Raw genomic sequence first — 22,911 nt, 5'->3', positions numbered from 1 at the left:
AAGTGGGAGAAGGAAAACCTGACTGCTCCAGTGCAAAAAGCTTCGATCTAATCCATTGGTTTAAGGATCATTTAGTTCTGATGTATGTAGTCCTGTGTTACTTCTCTCAGTAGGCCCTTCTACACCCGTTGATCCTGGTTTAATCCCCTGGTTTGATAGTAATGGTAGAGTGAAAGATAATACTAGCATGAGGACACAGATTGTGGTGGAATTCATCCCTGCTGCTGCTGGTCTACAATGCCAATGAATGCCCAGCTTTGAGCTGTCATATCTATTGTGAGCATATCACAATTGGCACAGATTGTAGTGTGACATAATGTGATGGAAGGTGTCCACAGTATGAAGCTGGGATCTTGTCTTAACAAGGATTTTGCACCAATTATGTAAATGGTGAGGAGATGGTTCAGTAGGCTTATGCCTCTTGTTGATTCACTCACTATCCATTGCAGACCCAATCTTCAGGTATCAGCCTGTGCTGATGTTGCAAAGCTACTTTTGTTGATGGCATTTTAGTCACCGAGCTAGAATACATTCTGTGTTTCTTCCAAGTGTTGCTCAACATGGAAAAACACTGGCTCATCAACTGAGTGAGTGATGAGAAAGAAGACAATTTGCTGCCTATGTATGACCCAATGTCATTAGACTTTATTGGGTGGGTTCCATATCAAGGTCCTATTAAATGTGTAATTGTGATAGAGGATTCTGGAACATCAGCCGCTGATATCACTGTCAGGTTGTCCATTTTGGGCACCGATCCAAAGACATTTGTGAGCAAGACTTTACGCTCTCCACATTCAATGCTGAAAACGTTGATAAGAGCTCTATCCAGTTTTATTCTTTTTCAATTTCAACATAGTGGTTACAGTATGAGTTGCTAGCTAGGTCATTTAAAAATGAAACACGGGGGGAAGGAGGGGGAAGCAAGAGTGGAAATTACACAGGTCTGGAGTCACATATGGCCTCATCACTATGACAGGTTTTTTAAATCAAAGCTAACTGAATTTAAACTAATTGAAATTTCACAAATGACATGATGGGATTTGAGCTTGTTTTATCTTTTAAATATTGTACCAACATAACATATGCATATTTCCTGCACAAAATGCTGGTGGAACACAGCAGGCCAGGCAGCATCTATAAGGAGAAGCACTGTCAACGTTTCAGGCCGAGACCCTTGGTCAGGACTAACTGAAAGGAAAGGTAGTAAGAGATTTGAAAGTAGGAGGGGGAGGGGAAAATGCAAAATGATAGGAGAAGACCAGAGGGGGTGGGGTGAAGCTGAGAGCCGGAAAGGTGATTGGCAAAAGGGATACAGAGCTGGAGAAGGGAAAGGATCATGGGATGGGAGGCCTAGGGAGAAAGAAAGGGGGAGGGGAGCACCAGAGGGAGATGGAGAATAGGCAGAGTGATGGGCAGAAAGAGAGGAAAAAAAACTAGGGAAAAAAACTAAATATATCAGGGAGGGGGTAAGAAGGGGAGGAGGGGCATTAACAGAAGTTAGAGAAGTCAATGTTCATGCCATCAGGTTGGAGGCTACCCAGCCAGTACATAAGGTGTTGTTCCTCCAACCTGAGTATAGCTTCATCTTGACAGTAGAGGAGGCCATGGATAGACATAGCAGAATGATATCCTTTCCCTTCTCCAGCTCTGTATCCCTTTTGCCAATCACCTTCCCAGCTCTCAGCTTCACCCCACCCCCTCCGGTCTTCTCCTATCATTTTGCATTTTCCCCTCCCCCTCCTACTTTCAAATCTCTTACTATCTTTCCTTTCAGTTAGTCCTGACGAGGGGTCTCAGCCCGAAACGTCGACAGTGCTTCTCCCTATAGATGCTGCCTGGCCTGCAGTGTTCCACCTGCATTTTGTGTGTGTTGCTTGAATTTCCAGCATCTGTAGATGTTGTCGTGTTTGCATATTTCCTGAATACGTTTGCACCAACATAACATATTAACATTTCCTTCTCATGTGAGTTTCTGATCAGGTTTTTCTGTTCTGTCCAGGGCTTTGTTCCGTTCTTTGTGAATGCTACGGCTGGCACCACAGTGTACGGTGCCTTTGACCCTCTAGCTGCCATTGCCGACTTATGTCAGAAGTACAAGATCTGGATGCATGTGGATGTAAGTGTGTCTGATCATGTTTGCCATTTCCTCTCAAATCCTAATCCTGCCCACTTATTCCAATAGGAAGACAGCTCTTCCCAAAGCTTTCATCAACTTTCATATTTTAAACTGCAACCTTACCATCTTCACATTGTAGATGCAAAGGTTGTGTCACACCCAGCCTCCACCTATCTCCATAAAATTCTGATTAAAATTCAAAATATAGTGTCTCATTTGAAGATATTCTTATTTATTTAACTCAATGGCAAACGTTAACAAAATAATGAAATAAAGCAGGAAGAGTTGGAAGTACCAAGGTCAAACAGAATCAGTGAAGAAAGAAGCCGAGTTAACATTCAATCAACAGTCACAAATATTAATTATATTTCTTCTACCATAGATGCCATGTAATCTGCTGAGAATTTATAGTGTTTTATTTTCAGATTTTCAGCATCTGCATGATTTGACTTTTATTGGTTAGTTAGCTAAGTAGAGATCTCACTGCCCATTATCCACGTCATCCCTTTGGCACATTAACAAACAACTGGCTGAAGGACCTCAGCAGACTCAGCAGAATCTGTGGGAGGAAGCAAATTGCCAATGTTTCTGATCACAACTCTGCATCCGAACTCCATTGGCAGTTGATTTTGTTTGAATTAAACTATTGTGAAATGTTGGTATTACTTTGCTTAACTCTCTGTTTTATTTTAATTCAGGCAGCCTGGGGTGGTGGTTTGCTGATGTCTAGAAAACATCGCTGGAAGTTAAGTGGAACTGAGAGGTAATGAATGCTATTGCCACTTTCTCAGACCTGGTGACACAACTTGTCAACAGTCTGCTGCTGACTTATGCTCAATCTCTCATTTTGGTGCCAGTTTAAAGGAACCCCTGGCGAAGCTGTTGAATATAAAAAAAAGTTGGGTCAGGTCTATAGAAATTCAAGGCCTGTTTAGATTTTATTTTGGATATCCCAGATAGAAAAAGGCTTTGGTACAACTTCCCTATTCTAATTGCTGGAGGTACAACAAAATACTGTTCTCAAAATGTTGCTGGGAGTCAGATGTCTGCTTTTAAGATATCTAGTTGATATGTCCATTGGTGGCCATAGAAGGACTCACACAAGGGTAGAAAAAAAACACAGATGTTTTGCAAACATGAGGAAATCTGCAGATGCTGGAAATTCAAGCAACACACATAAAATGCTAGTGGAACACAGCAGGCCAGACAGCATCTATAGGAAGAAGTACAGTTGACGTTTTGGGCCGAGACCCTTCGCCCGAAACGACAGATGTTTTGTCAAGCCACAATCAAATTATTAGCTCCTCACTGGGCCCTTCTTGAAGATTGAATACTACAGATCCTTGGTGGGTATCAACGACAGCGAGGTGGGAAAGAAGTGGTTAAGTCCTCCTCCACTGCTTTTTAACTGCATAATTTCCAGCAGATTACAAGAGTTAAAATCCACTTTTGGCTTCACAATAGATTTTCAACCAGATTTAAAATTATAATTATGTATTATTGTTCACTCCTGTCATAAGTTTCATGGTGGCCTAATACAGTACTGGTAGGTCTTGAGTGTTCAGAGTTTCAAAGGGGAGATGCCACCAGTCTGCTCCTCCTGCTTTAATTTCTAACAGCTAATTATGTACTTTTCAAATTCAGATTGGCAGCAGTAAGGTGATTGAATGGTATTTATTGTCCCTTTTCATAAATACAGTTGATATCTTTATTTCTAGGGCGAACTCTGTTACTTGGAATCCACACAAGATGATGGGAGTCCCCTTGCAGTGTTCAGCTCTACTGGTCAGAGAGGAGGTAGGGACCATTTTTTCATGCAGGTTCATTGGTAGTGAATTAATAATGCCACTATCTCTTTAAATCCCATTTATAGATACTGACTATGATGTTTCCTGATGTAATTTTTGCTTCATGTCATCGTTAAGTGTCTTCCCACAGTGGCAGTAGAAGCACTAACAATTACCAGCAAATACCCAAGTTAGCTGTTAATCTTAAAATGAACCTGGGCCCTCTGTCCTTGTTCTGCAGTCAGTGATACAGGAAGAAATACAGTCAATGGTCACTTTATTGGGAACACCTGATCTAATCAGCCAATGTGCTGATGATTTTGTCATGTAAAACATCAGGATATTTTTGGATGGTGATAAGTGAGAGTTAGGATTGTTTTTAATACACAGATTTGTTTCTTATAAATCTTAAATTGTAAAAATCAAGATATTCTGTAGCAGGCTGGGTTCTTAGTTAACTTGGTTCAATTACTCCCAGAAAATTTCAATCTGTTCAAATTTTAAAATTCATTAGCCTTTTTATGATATGCAACTCAATTTTCTTCATGTGGTTATCTGGTATTTTTTCTTGCTTTCCAATTGTTATTACACACTTCTTTACCTCCTGATTTCTTAAGCACTCTTTCACCGTAATTCCATCTTCTTCCTTTCTTGCCATTTTACATTCCATTTTGCTGCTGCGGTTCATCCGTGTCCCAAATCCCAATCCATCCAGTTATCCTCAGTCATGATTCAGATCACTGTTAAACTTTGCTCCTTTTGCATTATTTCACACACATGCACTGAGTTGGATTTTCAGAATTACCATACGCTTCTTTCGCATAGATTCTCCATGAAGATAAAGGTCCCATATGGCTAGCACATTAACAAGCTTAGTCGATTCCTGTTGGGGATCAGATGTGTTATTTTTAGGTACTCTGACTTTAAAGATTACCCTAAGAATTTTCACTCGTACTTCAATGGAGAAGACTTATGTGCCACAGATTTGTGAAGATAAGACATTGGAACAGGAGTAGACCATATGCATGATGTTTAACAGGCATTTGGACAGTTACTTGAATAGGAAGAGAATAGAGGGATGCAGGCCAAGTGTGAGTAAATCAAAGAAGCATCAGTTTGGATCCTTGTCAGCACAGACATGCTGGGGAAGGGCCCGTTCCCAAGCTGTACAACTCTGTGATCTTAAACTTTCACTCAGAAACAGAATCAGGTTTAATATCAGTGGCACATGTCATGAAATCTTTTGTTTTGCTGCAGTAGTACATTGCAATGCATAGTAATAAAAACTATACATTACAGTAAGCATATATTTTTAAAAAACAATGCAAAAAAAAGGGCAAGAGTTCATGGGTTCACTGTCCATTCAGAAATCTGATGGCGGAGGGGAAGAAGCCGTCTCTGACACACTCAGTGTGTGTCTTCAGGCTCCTATACCTCCTCCTTGATAGTGGCACTGAGAAGAGGACGTATCCTGGGTGATGGGGGACATTAATGATTGATGCCACCTTTTTAAGGTGCCACTATTTGAATGTATCCTGAATGCTGGGGAGGTTGGTGCCCACAATAGAGCTGGCTGAGTTTGCAACTTTCTGCAGCTTTTTCCAGTCCTGTGCAGTGGCCCCTCCATGCCAGACAGTGATGCAACCAGTTAGAGTGCTCTTCACTGTACATATATATAAATATGTCAGTGCATTGGTGACATACCAATTTAACTCAAATTCCTAAAGTAAATAACAGCTGTTGTACCCTCCTTGTAATTGCATCAATTGTATAGATCCTCAGAGATGTTGAAATGCAGGAATTTGAAACTTCCCACCCTTTCCACCATTGATCCCTTAATGTGGACTAGTGTGTATTCTCTCAACTTACCCTTTCTGAAGTCCACAATCAAATCCTTGGTGTTACTTACGTTGAGTGCAAGCTTGTTGCTGCAACACCACCCAACCAAGTGGTTGTCTCACAGCTGTATGCTTCCTTGACACTATCTGATTCTGCCAACAATAGTGTCATCAGCAACTTTATAGATGGTGTTTGAGTTGTGCCTAGCCACACAGTCATGGGTGCAGAGAGAGTAGATCAGTGGGTTAAGCACACACCCCTGAGATGCACCAGTGTTGATTGTCAGCGAGGAGGAGGTGTTATTTCTGATCCATACAGATTGTGGTCTCCCGGGGAGGAAGTCAAGGATCCAGTGGCAGAGGCCGAGGTTTTGGAACTTTTTGATTAGAACTGAGAGTTTGATTGTGTTGAACACTGAGATGTAGTTAATAAACAGCAGTCTGACATAAGTGTTACTGTTATCCAGATGATCTAAGGCCAAGTGGAGAGACAATGAGACTGCATCTGCTGTAGACCTATTCTGGTGATAGACAAATTGCAGTGGGTCCAGGTTCTTGCTTGGACATGAGTTGATTCTAGCCATGACCAATCTCTCACAGCACTTCATCACCGTAGATGTGAGTGCCACTGGATGATAGTTGTTGATACTCTTCCTGCTGGACATTGAGCTCTGGTATGATTGTTCCATTGAAGCAGATGGCAAATCCGAATGCAGTATTGAGAGATTGATGATGTGCTTGAACACTCCCACCAGTTGTTTTATATAGGCTGTTTGTGCCCTACCAGGTACACCATGAGGTCCTGATGCCTTGCAAGTGTTTACCCTCTTGAAGGATGTTCTAACAGTGACCACTGAGATAAAGATCACAATATCACCAGATGCTGCAGGAATTCACAGAGGTGCAGTGTTACTCCCCCTATCAAAGTTCACCTAAAATGGGTTGAGCTCATCTGGGAGTGGAGCATCACTGCCATTCATGATTTTAGGTCTTGCTTTGTACGAAAACCCTGTGAGGACTTACATACATCTGATTCCATCTCTAACCTCAATCATAATTGTTGCTTCACCCTTCTGTAGCTCATATCTGTGCTCCTTGTATACTTCTGGATCCCTGGTCTTGAATCCCGCAGACCAAGCCCTGAATGCCACACAGATCTAACCCTCAGAAGACTATGCATCTCCTATTTCTCCTTTTGATTTGGGTATATCTGAGATGTTCTTGAAGGCACACACTCATCCACACAGGTTTTGATGAATTCCATGACAACTGTGGTATATTCATTCAGACTTGATGATGATCCAGTCCACCATCTCCAAGCAGTCCTGTAAGCCATTCTCTGGCCCTCTTGACTGAACCTTCTTGAACTTCTCCACTGGTGCTGATTGAGAAATTGCTTTCAAACTTCAAATGAAAGAAATTGCTGCCTGACTCAACAAGTTGAGCAGCACCCGTGGAGGGAAAGGAACAGTTAATGATTTACGTAGGGACCCTGCATCAGGACTGAGAGTGGAGAGTGAAATTAACTGGTACAAATGGAAGGGGTCCAGTAGGATGTAGATGAATGGAAGTGAGGTGAAGAACGATGGACAGATGGAGCCAGGTGGAAGAAGAAGGGCAGAGTTAGGAGAAAAATGCAGGTCACGGATAGTTGGAAGCAGACAAGAAGAATAAAAAAAGTGGGAGGATGAAGTTGGAGAGGAGAGGATGAAGGTGGAGACAGAAGCCAGAGAGTGGTAGGTAGGGACACAAAGACCAGAAGTTCTGAAATCTGATCAGTAATGCAGGTGATAATGGGAACCATTAAGGGAGAGATGAAAAGTTGATGAAGTCAGATAGAGGAGGAAATATAGGGAGTGGTTCAAACCATGAGGAGAAGAGGGTAAAAGTGAGTAATTTGATTAGATTAGAGTAGATTAGATTCAATTTTATTGTCATTGTGCCGAGTACAGATACAAAGCCAATTGAAATACAATTAGCGTCTAACCAGAAATGCAAAGAGTAGTGTTATTTACAAAATAACTGCTACAGCACACAAATATAAAAGTACTGAGACAGTACAGTATGGGTGCAATACTGCTTAGCGCTGTGATGTGAGGTTCAGCAGGGTCACAGCCTCAGGGAAGAAGCTCTTCCTGAGCCTGCTGGTGTGGGAGCAGAGGCTCCTGTAGCACCTACCAGATGGGAGGAGAGTAAAAAGTCCATGGTTAGGGTGAGATGCATCCTTGATAATGCTTTTCGCCCTGCCCAGGCAGCGTTTATGGTAGATGTTCTCAATGGTGGGCAATTGGGTGCCGATAATCCACTGGGCAGTTTTCACCACACACTGGAGTGCTTTGCAGTCCGATACAGGACAATTGCCATACCACACTGAGATGCACTTGGTGAGTATGCTGTCAATGGTACAACGGTTAAAGTCCGTCAGTATCCTGGGACAGAGGTGAGATTTCTTGATGCTCCGCAGGAAATAAAGGCACTGTTTCACTTTATTGATCAGGATAGAGGAGTTCAGGGACCAGGTGAGATCCTCGAAAATGTGGACACCAAGGAATTTGAAGTTTGATACACACTCCACTACAGCTCCGTTAATGTAGATGGGGATGTGAGTGTGGCTCCTAGCATGCCTGAAGTCCACAATGATCTCTTTGGTCTTCTAGGTGTTAAGTGCCAGGTTGTTGTTGGCACACCACGGGGCCAGGTGCTGGACCTCGTCCCTGTAGGCCGTCTCGTCAACCCCTCTGATCAGGCCAACCACCATGGTGTCGTCTGAGAACTTGATTATGGAGTTAGAACCATGTACAGGAACGCAGCCATAGGTGAAAAGGGAGTACAGAAGAGGGCTCAGCACACAGCCTTGAGGCAAGCCAGTGTTCAGGGTGAGAGTGAAGGAGGAGCAGTTGTCTAACTTAACAGATTGGTATCTGTTAATCAGAAAGTCCAAGATCCATTTGCAGAGGGAGGAGCTGATACCAAGCTGGCGAAGTTTGGTGATCAGCTTGGAGGGGGTCACAGTATTGAATGCCGAACTAAAGTCAATGAACAGCATTCTGATGTAAGAGTTGGGGCTGTCCAGGTGGGTCAGGGCGGAGTGAAGTGCCATGGAGATGGTGTCCTCTGTTGACCTGTTGGTGCGAAAGGCAAATTGATGGGGGTCCAGGGTAGTGGGCAGACAGGATTTGTGGGCAGACAGGATTTCAGATGTGATAGAACCAGGGAACTGATGGGAGATTATAGAAAGGGGATAAAACTGGAAGGATCAAATGTGAAATGGAAGGAGAGAGAGAAGGGACCACAGGAGATATCACATATCTACCTCTGTGTCCCAACTCCAGCTCTCCACCTCCCCATTGTGATATATGTAAATAACTTCAATGAAAATGTGGTTGGGCTAGTTATCAATTTTATAGTTGACACAAAAACCACAGAGTCTTGGATAAGGAGTAAAGTTGTTGAAAGTTACAACAGGACATAGATGAGTAGGAAATATGGCCCAAAATTGGTAGGTGGAGTAAGTGTAAGGTGTTTCATTTTTGGAGATCAAATGTTACAGGAAAGTATTTATCAAGGCCTTTGGCAAGTTCTCACATGGGAGTTTGGTCAAGAAGGTTCTGTCGCTTGGCATTCAAGGCGAGGCAGTAAATTGGATTACACATTGGCTTCATGGGAGAAACCAGAGAGTGGAAGTAGAGGGTTGCTTCTTTGAGTGGAGACGTGTGACTAGTGATGTGCCACAGGGATCGGTGTTTGGTCCACTGTTGTTTGTCATCTATATCAATGGCCTGGATGATAATGTAGTGAAGTTGATCAGCAAATTTGCGGATGACACCAAGATTGGTGGTTTAGTGGACAGCAAGAAAAACTGCAGGAGCTGGACTGGCCGGAAAACTGAGCGATAAAATCTCAGGTGTAATTTAATGTAGATGAGTGTGAGGTGCTGCACTTCGATAGGACCAAGCAGGGTAGGTCTTACATGGTGCGTGGTAGGGCACTGACAAGTGCAGTAGAACAGAGGGATCTGGGAATACAGGTCCATAATTCTTTGAAAGTGCCATCACAGGTAGATATGGTCATAAGGAAAGCTTTTGGTACATTGGCTTTTGGCCTTCATAAATCAAATTACTAAATGTAGGAGTTAAGATGTTATGTTGAAGATGTATAAGATGTTGGTAAGGTCAAATTTGGAGTACTTTGGGCAGCTGTGGTCACCTACTTACAGGGAAGAGTGCACAAAAGTTTATTTAGATGTTGCCAGGACTTGAGGATGTGAATTATAAGGAAAAGTTGAATAGGTTAGGGCATTATTTTCTAGAGTATAGAAGAATGAGGGTATTGATTGCAATTTTCTTAACCTATCTACAGGAAAGATGTAAATAAGATTGAAAGAATACAGAGAAAATTTACAAAGATGTTGCCGGGACTGAGGACCTGAGTTATAAGGAAAGATTAAATAGTTTAGAACTTCATTCCCTAGAACATAGAAGATTGAGGGGAGATTTGATAGAGGTATACAAACGTATGAAGACTATAGATAGGGTAAATGCAAGAAGGCTTTTTCTGATGAGATTAGGTGAGACTACAAATAGATGTCATGGTTTAAGGCTAAAAGATGAAATGTTTAAGGAGAACATGAAAGGTAACTTCTTCAGTCAGAGTGTGGTGAGAGTGTGCAATGCGCTGACAGTATAAGTGATGGATGCAATTTCGATTTCAATGTTTAAGAGCAGTTTGGATAGGTATGTGGATGGTAGAGGTATGGCGGGCTATGATCCGGGTGCAGGTTAATGGGAGCAGGCAGTTGAAATGGTTTGGCATTAACTAGATGGGCCAAAGGGCCCGTTTCTGTGCTATACTTTTATATGACTCTGTACAGTAAATGGCAGGACATTAAGAGCATTGATGTACAGAGATATCTTGGGCTGGAAATCCATGCTCCCTACAGTGGCAACACAAGGATATAGGATGATTAAAAAAAGCATGTGGCATATTTTCATTTTATTGTTTGGGGCTTTGAATATAAAATTTGACAGGTTAAGTCAATGGTGTATAAAACTTAGGTGAAGTCACTTTTGAAAGCTTTGTCTGCCTTTCTGATCATCGGATCACAGGAAGGTTGTAAAGGTTTTGGAGATGGTGCAGAAGAGTTTCACTAGGATGTTGCCTGCATTAGAGAGCATCAGATTTGAGAAGAGCCACAAGCATTCTGCTCAGTCAGGCAGCTTCTGTAGAGGGAAAGGAATTGTGGACATTTTGCATCAAAACTCTGCATTGGGTCTCAGACTGAAGAGGAGTGATAATCAGTATAAAGAGTAGTGAGGGAGTGGTATGACAGGAGACTGAGGTGATTAGGGGACTGTGGAAGGGTGAACTATAATAGGCAGGTCAAGATGATGGGGGAAGGATGTAGGGGGACTTGGAAGATAGTGAATGAAAGTTGAAGCCAGACAAAATAAAGAGGCAGATGGAGCAAGGTGGAGTGAAAGGATGTTATAAGTGGAGACAGCTATTTCCGTTTTCACCTTCCCCTCCCACAACTCACTCCATCTGCTTTTCCTTTTCTTATTTTTTTTTAATTTCCTCTTGATACTATCACAGTCTTGAAAACATTAAATGTCTGAGTTTTGCTTAAATTCAGTTTTCAGCGTGCATGCATTGTAGCAAAGCCATTAGAGAGTTGAACATTGTGCAATCAATGAACTTCCACATTTCTGACCTTAACATGCAATCAACAGCCTCTGAATTACTGAATTCCAAAAACTATTACACTTTGTCATTTAAAATCCTTTATTGTTTAGACCTGTACTTATGAACAACTTTTTGGATTTTATTTTACTTTCCAAGCTTTAACCTGTCATACCTATCTTCACACTTGATTGAACTTTTTGCAGGGACTGTTGCAAAGCTGTAATCAGATGAATGCCTGCTACCTCTTCCAACCTGACAAACACTATGATCTGTCCTATGACACTGGAGATAAGGCATTGCAGTGTGGGCGACATGTGGATATTTTTAAATTGTGGCTGATGTGGAGAGCTAAGGTAAGCATTTCAATGTGTGATCTGCATTTTTTATTGGTTTCTTTATGAGCAGCTTAGAGAGTTTTCATTGAGAAAACATTAGAGACATTTTAGAGAGCATGCCTTAAAAGAAAAGCTTGAGTGACCTAGGGCATTTCTCTTTGGAGCAAAGGACGATGAAATGGAACTTAATAGAGGTGGACAAGATGATAAGAGGCATAGATCAACCGGATAACCAGAGACTTTTTCCCAGGATGGAAGTGGCTAATACCAAGGGTTATAATTTTCAGGTGATTGGAGAAAAGAATAGGCAGGACATCAGAGGTATTTTTTTTTTATATAGTAAGTGTGGCAGGTGTGTGGAATGCCCTGCCAGAGGTAGTGGTAGAGCAGATACATTAGGGGCATTTAAGACCTCTGGATAGGCACATGGCTGATAAAAAAAAAATAACTTGAGGACTGTGAAGGAAGGAAGGGTCGTAGGCTAGGTTAACTGGTCAGGACAACATCAGGGTTCAAAGGGCCTGGACTGTACTGTTCTATGTTCTAAGCATAGAACACACCATGGCGGCGGACCAGTTAGCACGATGTGTTTACAGACCAGGGTCTTTCACAGTTTGGAGTTCAGTTCCAGCACCATCGGTAAAGTGTTTGTACACTTTCCCTGTGACCTCAGGGCGCTCCGGTTTCCTCCCTCAGTCCAAAGATGTAGTGGTTAGTGGGTTATATGGACATTGTAAATTATCCCGTGATTAGGTTATATAGGTGGGTTGCTGGGCAGTGCAACTCGTTGCGTCAGAAGGGCCTGTTCTTTAATTATGTAAAATGACCATCTCTGCCAATCCTGAGGTTTTTGATTCAGTTTTTTTAATGCAATCAGTAAAGTCTGACCTGCTGAGCATGTCACACATTGTGGGTATTATCAACATATAACACTGACAAAGAAGCATCATCTGATTCTAAAACCACATTACCTTGTTTAATCTCACCTCTTCATCCCTCTCTAACTGTGTCACAGCGTGATACAGTGCTAATAATCACTACAGTTTACAATATCAATTTACAAAGAGAGTAACTCTCTTGAGGAATGTGTGAAAGAAACCATAGCAACTTCTACCAATCCAAGCAGGAACTTTTCACCAGAAATACAGGAAGTGGAGGACAGTCAAGCTACATCCACACTAGACCAGATAAATCCATAACAAAAGCTTTTTCTCTTCATCTTGACCCTCTGTCCACACTAAAACAGTGTTTTCCTCCCCCAGAAACAGAACTTTTCTAAAACGCCCTGCAGAGTGTTTAAATTTGAAAACACCGATTGGCTGGAGCAGTGTGGACATGGTAACTGGAGATTTCTAGAAACGCTGTCGTGACATGCCAGAACAAATGGTGACAGCAGCACGCCATTTCATTGTTTTTGGTAGATGTGTCCTGCGCATGCCCAGTAGGAGGAGATTAGCTGAAATATCCATTTTAATATGGACAGAAGTATTTTCAAAAATGCTTAGTGTAGACGCCTATCGTTTTTATGCGAAACCGGCATTTTCAAAATTATATGGTCTGGTGTGGACATAGCCTCAGAAACAAGTAATATGCTTTAATTCCATCTCCGTCACTTAAGGTCACCAATTTTAGTCACCCACAGTGGATTTACCCATCAATTCCACTCCTTCAAGTACCTGCTTTATCGTTATATCCAACACTCTCACATAATAATCACTTTCAGAGAGCAAACCTGAACTCTTAAACTTTACCTTACACACCAAACGTCTGTAAAAGCAGACTGTGTGTCAAATGGCAGGGCATTTGTTGGCAATGATATGGGTTATCATTCCATTCTTCTGATGTCTCAGAGCGAGAAGGGTAACTTACTAAGAGAGCAGGTAATTCAGGCTAAATTTACCGGTATATTCTTACCAAATGTTGAAGAAAAAAGATAAATAATGAGAAGAAAACGGTACTCAGTTGCTTTTTGAGATTAATACTAATACAATTCAGAATGAAGTTCTGTTTTTTTTTCAGAGTTTGCAACTACACTTTATGTACTGGGCATGAGTATAAAGGGCATTGGAGTCCTGATTCATCACTGATAAATGGATTAACTATGTTAATTTGCATAAATGTAACAGCTGTCTAAATTACCCCTGCCTACACTATGTCAAAGGCCTAATGACTGCACTTGAACACTTAATTCCAAATAGCTTCTAGCACCTTCAGATCAAAGCATACATAATAGGTGAGAGGTTTATGATTCATCAAGGTGCTTTAATAGATTTAGACAGAACGACTGTGATGTGACAAAATCAATGTGATTTTCTGGGCTGAAGTAATTCTGTTGAATTGATTTCAGCTCTGGCGAGTATCCATTGCTTATTCTGGGATTACTATTGCAAAGGGCTGTATAAGAATAAGGTGAGATGTCTGTAAAACTTCTGGGCCTGCCTTCTGTGTTATTTTTTCAGGGTGAGATTAGCAGATAACTTCCAAAAATAAGAAGATATGTTCACATCATAGCTGACTGATGGAAAAGTTTATTTCAATTTTTGTTGCAGCAGCAAAAAAAAATGATGGAGGAACTCAACACGTCAGGCAACAACTACGGAGGGAAATTAATAGTTGATGATTCGGGTTGAGACCCTTCCCTAATCCTGATAAGGAGCCTCAGCCGAAAACATCAATAATTCTTTTCCCCCTATAGGTGCTGACTGACCTGCTGAGTTCCTTCAGCATTTTTTTATGTTGCTTCAGATTTGCAGTGTCTTCAGTCTCCCTTGTATCTTCATTTTTTGTTTTCCAGGGTACCTTGGGTTTTGAGGCACAGATTGACAAGTGCTTGGACCTATCTGATTACTTGTACAACAAAATAAAAAACAGAGAAGGATTTGAAATGGTGCTTGATGGGAAAGTACGTTCGATTTGAATGGCTAAGGTGGAAAAAGAAGGGTATCTGATGTTTCACAAATTTGAAAACAAATGGAGAGTACAAAAGATAAATGTATTGCAAAGTTTTGTTAGCACATGGAGCCCAAGCAACAGTAAAACAGACCAGATGTTTTTTGCTTGTTATGACTGCTGAGCCAGCATCAACCTTGGGATCAGCATTCACCACTTCACCTGCTTCTCATTCTTCGAAGTTGATCTTACTGGGCTACCCCTAAACTAAAAAAATCTGCCTTTCAACAACCTCTAACTCACAGAGCTGTTTCATAGTCTTCTGATTCCAACCCTCGCATTGGTCTCGTCAGCCACAGATGCTGCTGCACGAACAACGCAGACGGCGTTGCCTGGCACACAACATCTGTGGTCGACCTTGACCAAAAGGGAGTTACCAGAGATCTAACTGATTGGCCTTTGAGAGGCAGGCAGATGAGATAACTGCATTGGCCATTTTGATTTGACACAATGCCAACCAATCCAAAAGTGAGTCTTTAGAGGTGACTATTTTCCATACATGATAATATGTATGAAAAATACTTTCAGTAGCTCTAAACACTCTTATTTTGATTGCATACCAAGCCATACTGTTCCTCCTTTAATAAAAATATTTGCAATTCTAATATGAGGCTTTAATGTTTATACCTGTAAACCTTCAGCTAAACAATATACAGATTTAACAAGTCGGGAAATGGTTATCCGTATGCAAGGAGTAGAATTTTAGGCTCCACTGTGGCATCACTTCTGTGTTCCTGAAGATTTTCTACTTTTTATAACATTTGTGGAGACAAAAAAAAAACCTACATTTGATCATTTCCAGTCTCTTGTGTTACTAACTGGTGGTCTTTGACAGTTCACTATCACCAAAGGAAATTTAATTGCATTTAAATGTGTCTGATCTTCAATCATATATAAAAGCAGTTTAAGTGGAATTAAGCAGACTTATAAAAGTATAAAAGGAATAGATTGAACAATATCTTATAATATATATCTGGAGACGAACGATACTGTTCTTGGACTAAAGTTCAGTATTCAACACCATACTTCCATCCAGGCTTGATAGGAAGCTCAGTGACCTTGGCCTTGACCTTGCCTTGTGCAGCTGGATCCTGAACTTCCTGTCAGATCACCAGCAGGTTGTAAGAGTGGGCTCCCTCACCTCCAACCCTCAGACTCTCAATACAGAAGCCCCCAGGGCTGTGTACTGACTCCCTCCTTCACTGTATCGCCACCCACAGCTCCAATCTGCTAATTAAATTGATCGACGACACTATATTGATTGCCCTCATCTCAAACAATAACAAAGTGGCCTACAGGGAAGAGGTCATCTCTCTGATACAGTGGTGTCAAGAAAGCAACCTCTCCCTCAATGTCGCAAATTACAGGAGGAATGGAGATGGGCTAACCCCTATTGACATCAATGGATCTGGGGTTGAGATCCAAGTTCCTTGGCTTCCACATCACCGAGGACCTCACGTGGTCTGTACACACAAGCTGTGTGTGGAAAAAGGCACAACAGCGCCTCTTTCACCTCAGATGGTTGAGGAAGTCTGGTATGGGCCCCCAAATCCAAAGAACTTTCTACAGGGGCACAATTGAGAGCATCCTGACTGGCTGCATTACTGCCTGGTATGGGAACTGTACTTCCCTCAATCACAGGACACTGCAGAGAGTGGTGCAGACAGCCCAGCGCATCTGTAGTTGTGAACTTCCCATGATTCAGGACATTTACAAGGACAGGTGTGTTAAAAGGGCCCGTAGGATCTTTGTGGACTCGAGTCACCCCTAACCACTATCTATTCCAGCTGCTACCATCCAGGAAACAGTACCGCAGCATAAAAGTCAGGACCAACAGGCTCCGGGACAGTTTCTTCCACCAGGCCATCAGACTGATGAACTCAGGCTGATTTGAATGCACTCTACATTACATCAACTGTTCTATTTATTATAAATTACTATGATTGCCCACTGCACATTTAGATGGAGATGTAACGTAAAGATTTTTACTCCTCGTGTATGTGAAGGATGTAAGAAATAAAGTCAATTCAATTCAATATATTAAGCCATTGTAAAATAATTAATGATATAAATATAAAGTAAAACAGTGTATTTAAACTAAACTGTGATTTGAACTGAAGATTGGCTACCCATCTAAATTAATGTGTAACTCATCAGTGTGAAGCTAAGGGACCTGTCATGAAAAGCACCCTGCTAATACAGGATTGCCACCAATGAGTTTGGTGGTGGGAAGGGCAGGGCAGTGGAGCCTGTGTGATAATCAACACACCTCTGATTTTTATGTTGTAGTGTGAGAAGCAGAAGTCAAAGACCCTTTGAACATCACAAGTTGGAGGCACTATAATACCTAAGGAACTGCCACCAACATTGTAGCAGAATCCAGTCCATTATCTGTAAAGGACTCAGATACACATTGTGCAATCATTTGATCAGCGCATTGGAAACTGAATATAACCTATTAAAGGCAAATTATTTAAATATTATGTAATGTGGAGAGAATGTATTCTGCAATGCTGAAATCATTTATAATTGGGGCAAATGACCTTTCTCTCTCTGTTGTTTAGCCACAGCACACCAATGTCTGCTTCTGGTATTTGCCTCATAGTATTCGACATTTACCAGATAATGAAGAGAGAAGGAGCTTGCTGATGAAAGTAAGCCAATTTTTGTGTATCTTGTATTAAGACAAACAAAATGCCAGGTTTCTAGTCCACTTTGAATGATGCCTCTTTCCATAGTTCTTAAGTTAAATACAGTTTTGCATTTAACGATCCTATAAACAACTGATTTTACACATATACTTACATTTATTTGCATTATGACAAATGATCCTTATGTACCTCATTAGAAATTAGGGATTCCAGTGTTTTACAGCAATTTATAGTGGATAGATCCATCTACATTTGGATACAATTTTGGAACAACAGGTAATAGTGTTGCATTCCATTAAACCAAATTCTCTAATTCTATTAAACCACATACTCTGTTCTAATATATTTGTTTGTTTTGTGCCATGTCATATCATGTGGGCGATCATGGTCTCTCCATGACCATGATTGTTTCTTGGCAATTTTTTCTACAGAAGAGGTTTGGAATTGCCTTCTTCTGGGCAGTGTCTTTACAAGACAGGAAACCCCAGCCATTATCAACACTGTTCAGACATCTGTCTGACATCAGTGGTCACATTATCAGGATTTGCAATATGCACCAGCTGTTCATATGACCATCCACCTCCTGCTCCTGTGACTTTACGTCAGTCATGATCTACACATAAGCAGCTGAAGTCTTCAGAGTCACCACCTACGGTGGAAAAGGCTAGTCAAGGTAAACACTAAGAGTGTAGTTCCTCCAGTGGGAGAGTGTAGTCTTCCAATAAGGGTCAGCGTCACCCATTAAGACTAAAAAGAGAATACATCTCACCTCATTTGGGTTCTGTCACTGAGGAATACTCTACCATTAAAGTTGAGGAACTTCTCATTAATTATATTCAAGGCTGAGGTAGATAGATTTTATGGGGTGAGGATGGTTGAGGTTTAAGAAATCAGGTAGAAAAATGAAGTTGAATCCAAGATCTGATTGAAAGGTGGAGTAGGCTCAATAAAGTGCTGTAGGAACTCAGCAGGTCAGGCAACATCTATGGAAAGGAATAAAGTGTCTTGGCCCGAAACGTTGGCTCTTTATAGATACTGCTGACCTGCTGATTTCCTCCAGCATTTTGTGTGTGTTACTCTGGATTTCCTGTATCTGCTGAATTGCTTGTGTCAATAAGCCGAGTGACTTGCCCCTCCTCTTCCTGTTCATTATTTGTTTAAATGTGTTTGGACTCCTCAGAAGGAAGAAGCTCTAACTTCTCATTTACTGTTTTAGGTGGCTCCACAGATTAAAACTAGGATGATGACATTTGGGACCACAATGGTAAGTTACCAGCCCCAAGGTGACAAAGTTAATTTCTTCCGTATGGTCATCTCAAACCCAGCAGCCACACAAGAAGACATTGATTTCCTCATTGAGGAAATAGAGCGACTTGGGCACGACCTGTAACTGCAAGTCATCGGGCCCATTTCAATGGAGATGTTGCTATTGTGTGAATGTACTTCATTGTTTACCTCCTCCAAACTAGTCTTCTTTGATATTAGCCCTTGCTGCAGGTACTGGAGCTGAAGACTCCAATCTGGAATTATGGACGTTACGAGTTATTTAATGCAATTAGACGTTCACTAATATTGTTGAAAGTTCTGACTCATCAACAATATGTCATTCTTCAGACAAATTGTACTAAAGCATTAAGTACTGTAACAATCTTGTAACAGTAAATAGAGCACCTTGAAATCTATTTAGATATTTTGTTACGATGCTTTAAAAGCATTTTTGCAGCCACACATTAAACACCAATAGCCTCCACCATTGTGGTTGTCACTAATGAAGGTCTCTATTTACAAAGCTTTGAGTATTGTAAAAGTCCAGGTGTTTGCAAATTTCATCGATGTACAAAAGAAAAAATAATTAAGGCTTATTCTCTTTAGCTGATGTGAAAAACAAATATCTGAAAGATCTGTGCTTCAAGCTCTGTGAAAACTTTATTCTATAATTTAAAATCTGCATTGAAGTGTCAAATTTCAAATATTATATTTATTTTGATAGAGAAAAAAGTGCTTTAGTACATTTGATTGCCATACTTGAATTTGTGAGTTCAGTGTTTGAAATTTTTCCTCCAGGAATTTATGTCATGTATATCTGTGATGTTGCTCTTCCTGATGTAAAGAAATGGCAATTAACAACTCTTGCCAACTGGATAGTGGTCAGTGTCTGTGAACGTATTTCCTTTGTAGACCTTTGAGTAATGTCTAGTTTACCTCAGATTGAGGCTGTGCACTTTAGAAGCAAACTGTATGGTGTTGAATGAAAATGTTTTAATGTTGTAGAATATTGTTATCAAACTCAGAAACTTTAGATATGGTTACAGGAAGCTTTGAGTTAAAACTCTGACTTGGTCGTCCACTTCCAATGTGGCAAAATTAGCATTAAATCCTACAAGCCAGTTAGATTGTAAAATTTAATTAGATTCCAGGTTAAATATGAAAACATGTCATGTAAAATATCAGTCCAAGCAGGGTGGAGCAAAAAAGTATCAGATCACTGCCAAGGGTGGTCTCAAAGCACAAGTAAATGCACCATTAATCATTTCACAGAATGAAATGTTGATGAAAATGTATCACTTTATTTTTTAATAATTTTAGTGTTAGCTTGGATTAAGTAATAACTGGCCCCCTCCTTCTACTGAAATCCAAGTGATTATCAGATTACCAGCTTCAGAATAGCAAAAGACTAAACTTTAATTCTGATATCAAGAATTCGTTTATATGCAGAGAGGTCAACAAGCAGAATTGACCACTGCATAAAGTGAAGGAAATAGAAAGTCTGAGCCAATTGGATCTTCTGTGAGGGAACTCATGAAGACGAAATAGTCTTTGCCTCCAGCCTGCATAGTTGCTTTAATTCAACTATCAGTTGAACTTGACTTTGCAATCTCTAGCGCCCAAGACTGAGGTCAACACCTGGATCCTGATATGCTCCTGAGTACAACTTGAGACCCTCAGTTAGTTGGAGTTGAACATGGATGTTGCGTTCTAGCTGTCTAAGCTGTTGGTGCAATACCACAAGCCAGGGCAGTACAGTATGGAGAGCGAGCTGCGCCAATGCTGCAGGCGCACCTTCTCCATGCAGCTGATGAATCCAAAGGAATGGCATAGACAAATACGGTTTAGTACTAGCAGTGTTGCAGGAGTTGCCAATCAGCATTGAACTCAACGTAGGACTGCCTGAGGGACTTCAGCTCTGGATTTTTCATTGGGGTTTACTCCCAAAGCCTTCCCCATGAGTGGCTACAGCCGCAAGTCAGTGGAGGTTTGAAATCAGAGTTTTACTTTTCCTTGATAAGTTACCAGCTACTGCTAATGAGGCTCTTCTGCCTGGAGTGGCCGTTTCTAAGCCGCCGGTAACCCACCTTTTCCCCTTCTCCTGAAAGTAGAAACAGTTCTGCTGGGCCTAATAGCTAAGCCACACATGAAGGCCAGGAGTTAGACTTCATTGTCAGAGGCTACTTGAGATGCAGGTCATTAGGAGCCTGTAATATTTAGTGGGAACTTACCCCACTACCCACTCCCCTGGCTATGACAAGCAGAAGGAACCTGAGTATAGCTACTAACAAATAAAAATACCCAACCTTGAAACTTTGGGATCAAGAATTATGTTCATCTTCCTGCTGATTCATCTCAACAAGTGACTTCCCAGCTTGGGTTCCAGCTCAGAGGCTTCCTGATGTATTAATTTGCTTTGCATCCTTTTTGGTAGTTGAATTTCTCTCTTGATCAGATTATTTGAGTGGCATAACCATGTCGTTACTGTTATTTAAAAATGGATAGGTCCTTATTCTTTCATTTAAATACATGAGGTTTTCAGGATTGGAATTAAGAAAAACCTAATTTCTGACCCCATTCTTGTAAAATAGCTCTGTTCAGATGTGAAGCAGAACCATACCGATTTTGATTGTCTTGTGGTGTCTACAGATGAATTAGTTGTGTACAGTGCCAACCATGTTAAAATGAAAATAATGATCCAACTTACCATTTGTATAGAGGTGTACACCATTTGTATAGTAAAGGTGTGCTATGAATATATTATTTTCTTGAAAGCACAAGGTAAATGAATACTGCCTCCTCCCGCACCAGCAAAGAAATTTTGTTTGCGGCACAGTTGCAAAATAGGTGGTATTGAGAAACTTATGACCCAGGAAGGGAAATTTGTAACATATTAACTTATGTAGATGTACCTTTTAGACAATGATTGGCTACACAAAACGCACACTGGTAATCAATTTTCCAAAATCTGCTTAATGATCTTGCTCTAACCCTAATGATCCCTTCCAGTAAAGAGCTTAATAATATTACTTAATTAAAAAGCAACACTCCCTCAAAAGAGCATTGAAAGACATACTAAAAGATCAGTGTCCAATCCCCACATTACAAAGGGAATTTTAGAGGAACTGAATCTACTGTTTCCAGGCTTTCTTAACACAGAGATCAAGGAAACTCCATAGCATCTGACGCTGATCAATTAAAAATGGTGCAGCTTTAAAGCTTCTATCATACAAGGTTATGGATGCTTAGACACTAAGTTTATTCAAGATAGGAATTAAAGGGCTTTTGGATAACAAGAGAATCACCAAAAATAATATGAGTGCAAGAGAGCCGCAGTGAGATAAAGTATCACTTATGATCTTTTTGAATGGTGCAGCAGGCATAAGGAGCTGAATGGTCCAAATCTGGTTTATACTTTTTATGTTACGTTCCTAAAATATAAAAAAGGCACAAAACTGAGGAGGGACCTAACAGAGTACTTATTCTAAATTCTCCAAGGAATTACAGCAAGAGTAAGCACAAGAGATCCTGTAGATACTGGCAACCCAGAACAACACACACACAAAATGCAGGAACTCAGCAAGTCAGGCAGCATCGGAAGAAATTAATAAACGGTCGACATTTCAGACCAAGACCCTTCTTCAGGACTGGAAATGAAGGGGGAAGAAGCCAGAATAAGAAGATGGTGGGGGGGAGGGGGATGAAGTAAGAAGCAGGGAGGAGATAAGTGGAAAAGGCAAAGGGCTACAGAAGGAATCTGATAGGGGAGATGACTGGACCATGGGAGAAAGGGAAGGAGTAAAATGACATTCCCAAAGAATGACTTCAATAGAAATGGAATGGTCTTAAAAAGGTTAAAGATAATATAATAAATAAATCTCCAACAATATTTAGAATATAGAACACTACAGCACAGTACTGACCTTTAGCCCAAAATGGTGTGATGACCTTTTTACCTGCACTAAGGTCATTCTAGCCCTTTCCTCCTACATAGCCCTCAATTTTTCTATCATCCTGATGCACCATCAATAACTCTCAGAGATGGGAAGCAAACGATAGGCTTTTATTAGCAGAAAAATGGAGCACGGCATCTCAGAGACTTAGGGGGGAGCAGTGCCTCCAATCGCCTTTATACAGGGGTCTGTGGGAGGAGCCACAGGAACAGTCAGCAGAGAGGCGTGTCCAGACAGGTATACATAGTTTACCACACATCCATGTGCCTATATGAGAGTTTTGTAATTGCCGCTAATGTATCTACTTCTACCACCACCCCTTCCAGGGCATTCC

At 41.0% G+C, this 22,911-nt stretch overlaps 1 protein-coding gene across 1 annotated transcript in view; it reads left to right on the top strand.

Annotated features, from left to right (window-relative positions):
- The window catches only part of gad2 (glutamate decarboxylase 2), a 103,543-nt gene extending 84,795 nt beyond the window's left edge, over positions 1-18,748 (top strand). The window contains exons 10-16 of the mRNA XM_059971332.1: positions 2,000-2,116; positions 2,815-2,879; positions 3,835-3,913; positions 11,627-11,776; positions 14,553-14,660; positions 17,272-17,361; positions 18,575-18,748. Coding sequence (XP_059827315.1) covers positions 2,000-2,116; positions 2,815-2,879; positions 3,835-3,913; positions 11,627-11,776; positions 14,553-14,660; positions 17,272-17,361; positions 18,575-18,748 — 783 coding nt within the window. The remainder of the gene's footprint in view (positions 1-1,999; positions 2,117-2,814; positions 2,880-3,834; positions 3,914-11,626; positions 11,777-14,552; positions 14,661-17,271; positions 17,362-18,574) is intronic.
- The last annotated feature ends 4,163 nt before the right edge of the window (positions 18,749-22,911 follow it).

This window comes from Hypanus sabinus, chromosome 6 (genome assembly GCF_030144855.1).
Source record: "Hypanus sabinus isolate sHypSab1 chromosome 6, sHypSab1.hap1, whole genome shotgun sequence".
Taxonomy (NCBI): Eukaryota; Metazoa; Chordata; class Chondrichthyes; order Myliobatiformes; family Dasyatidae; genus Hypanus; species Hypanus sabinus.
This window is presented reverse-complemented; position numbering and strand designations above follow the sequence as displayed.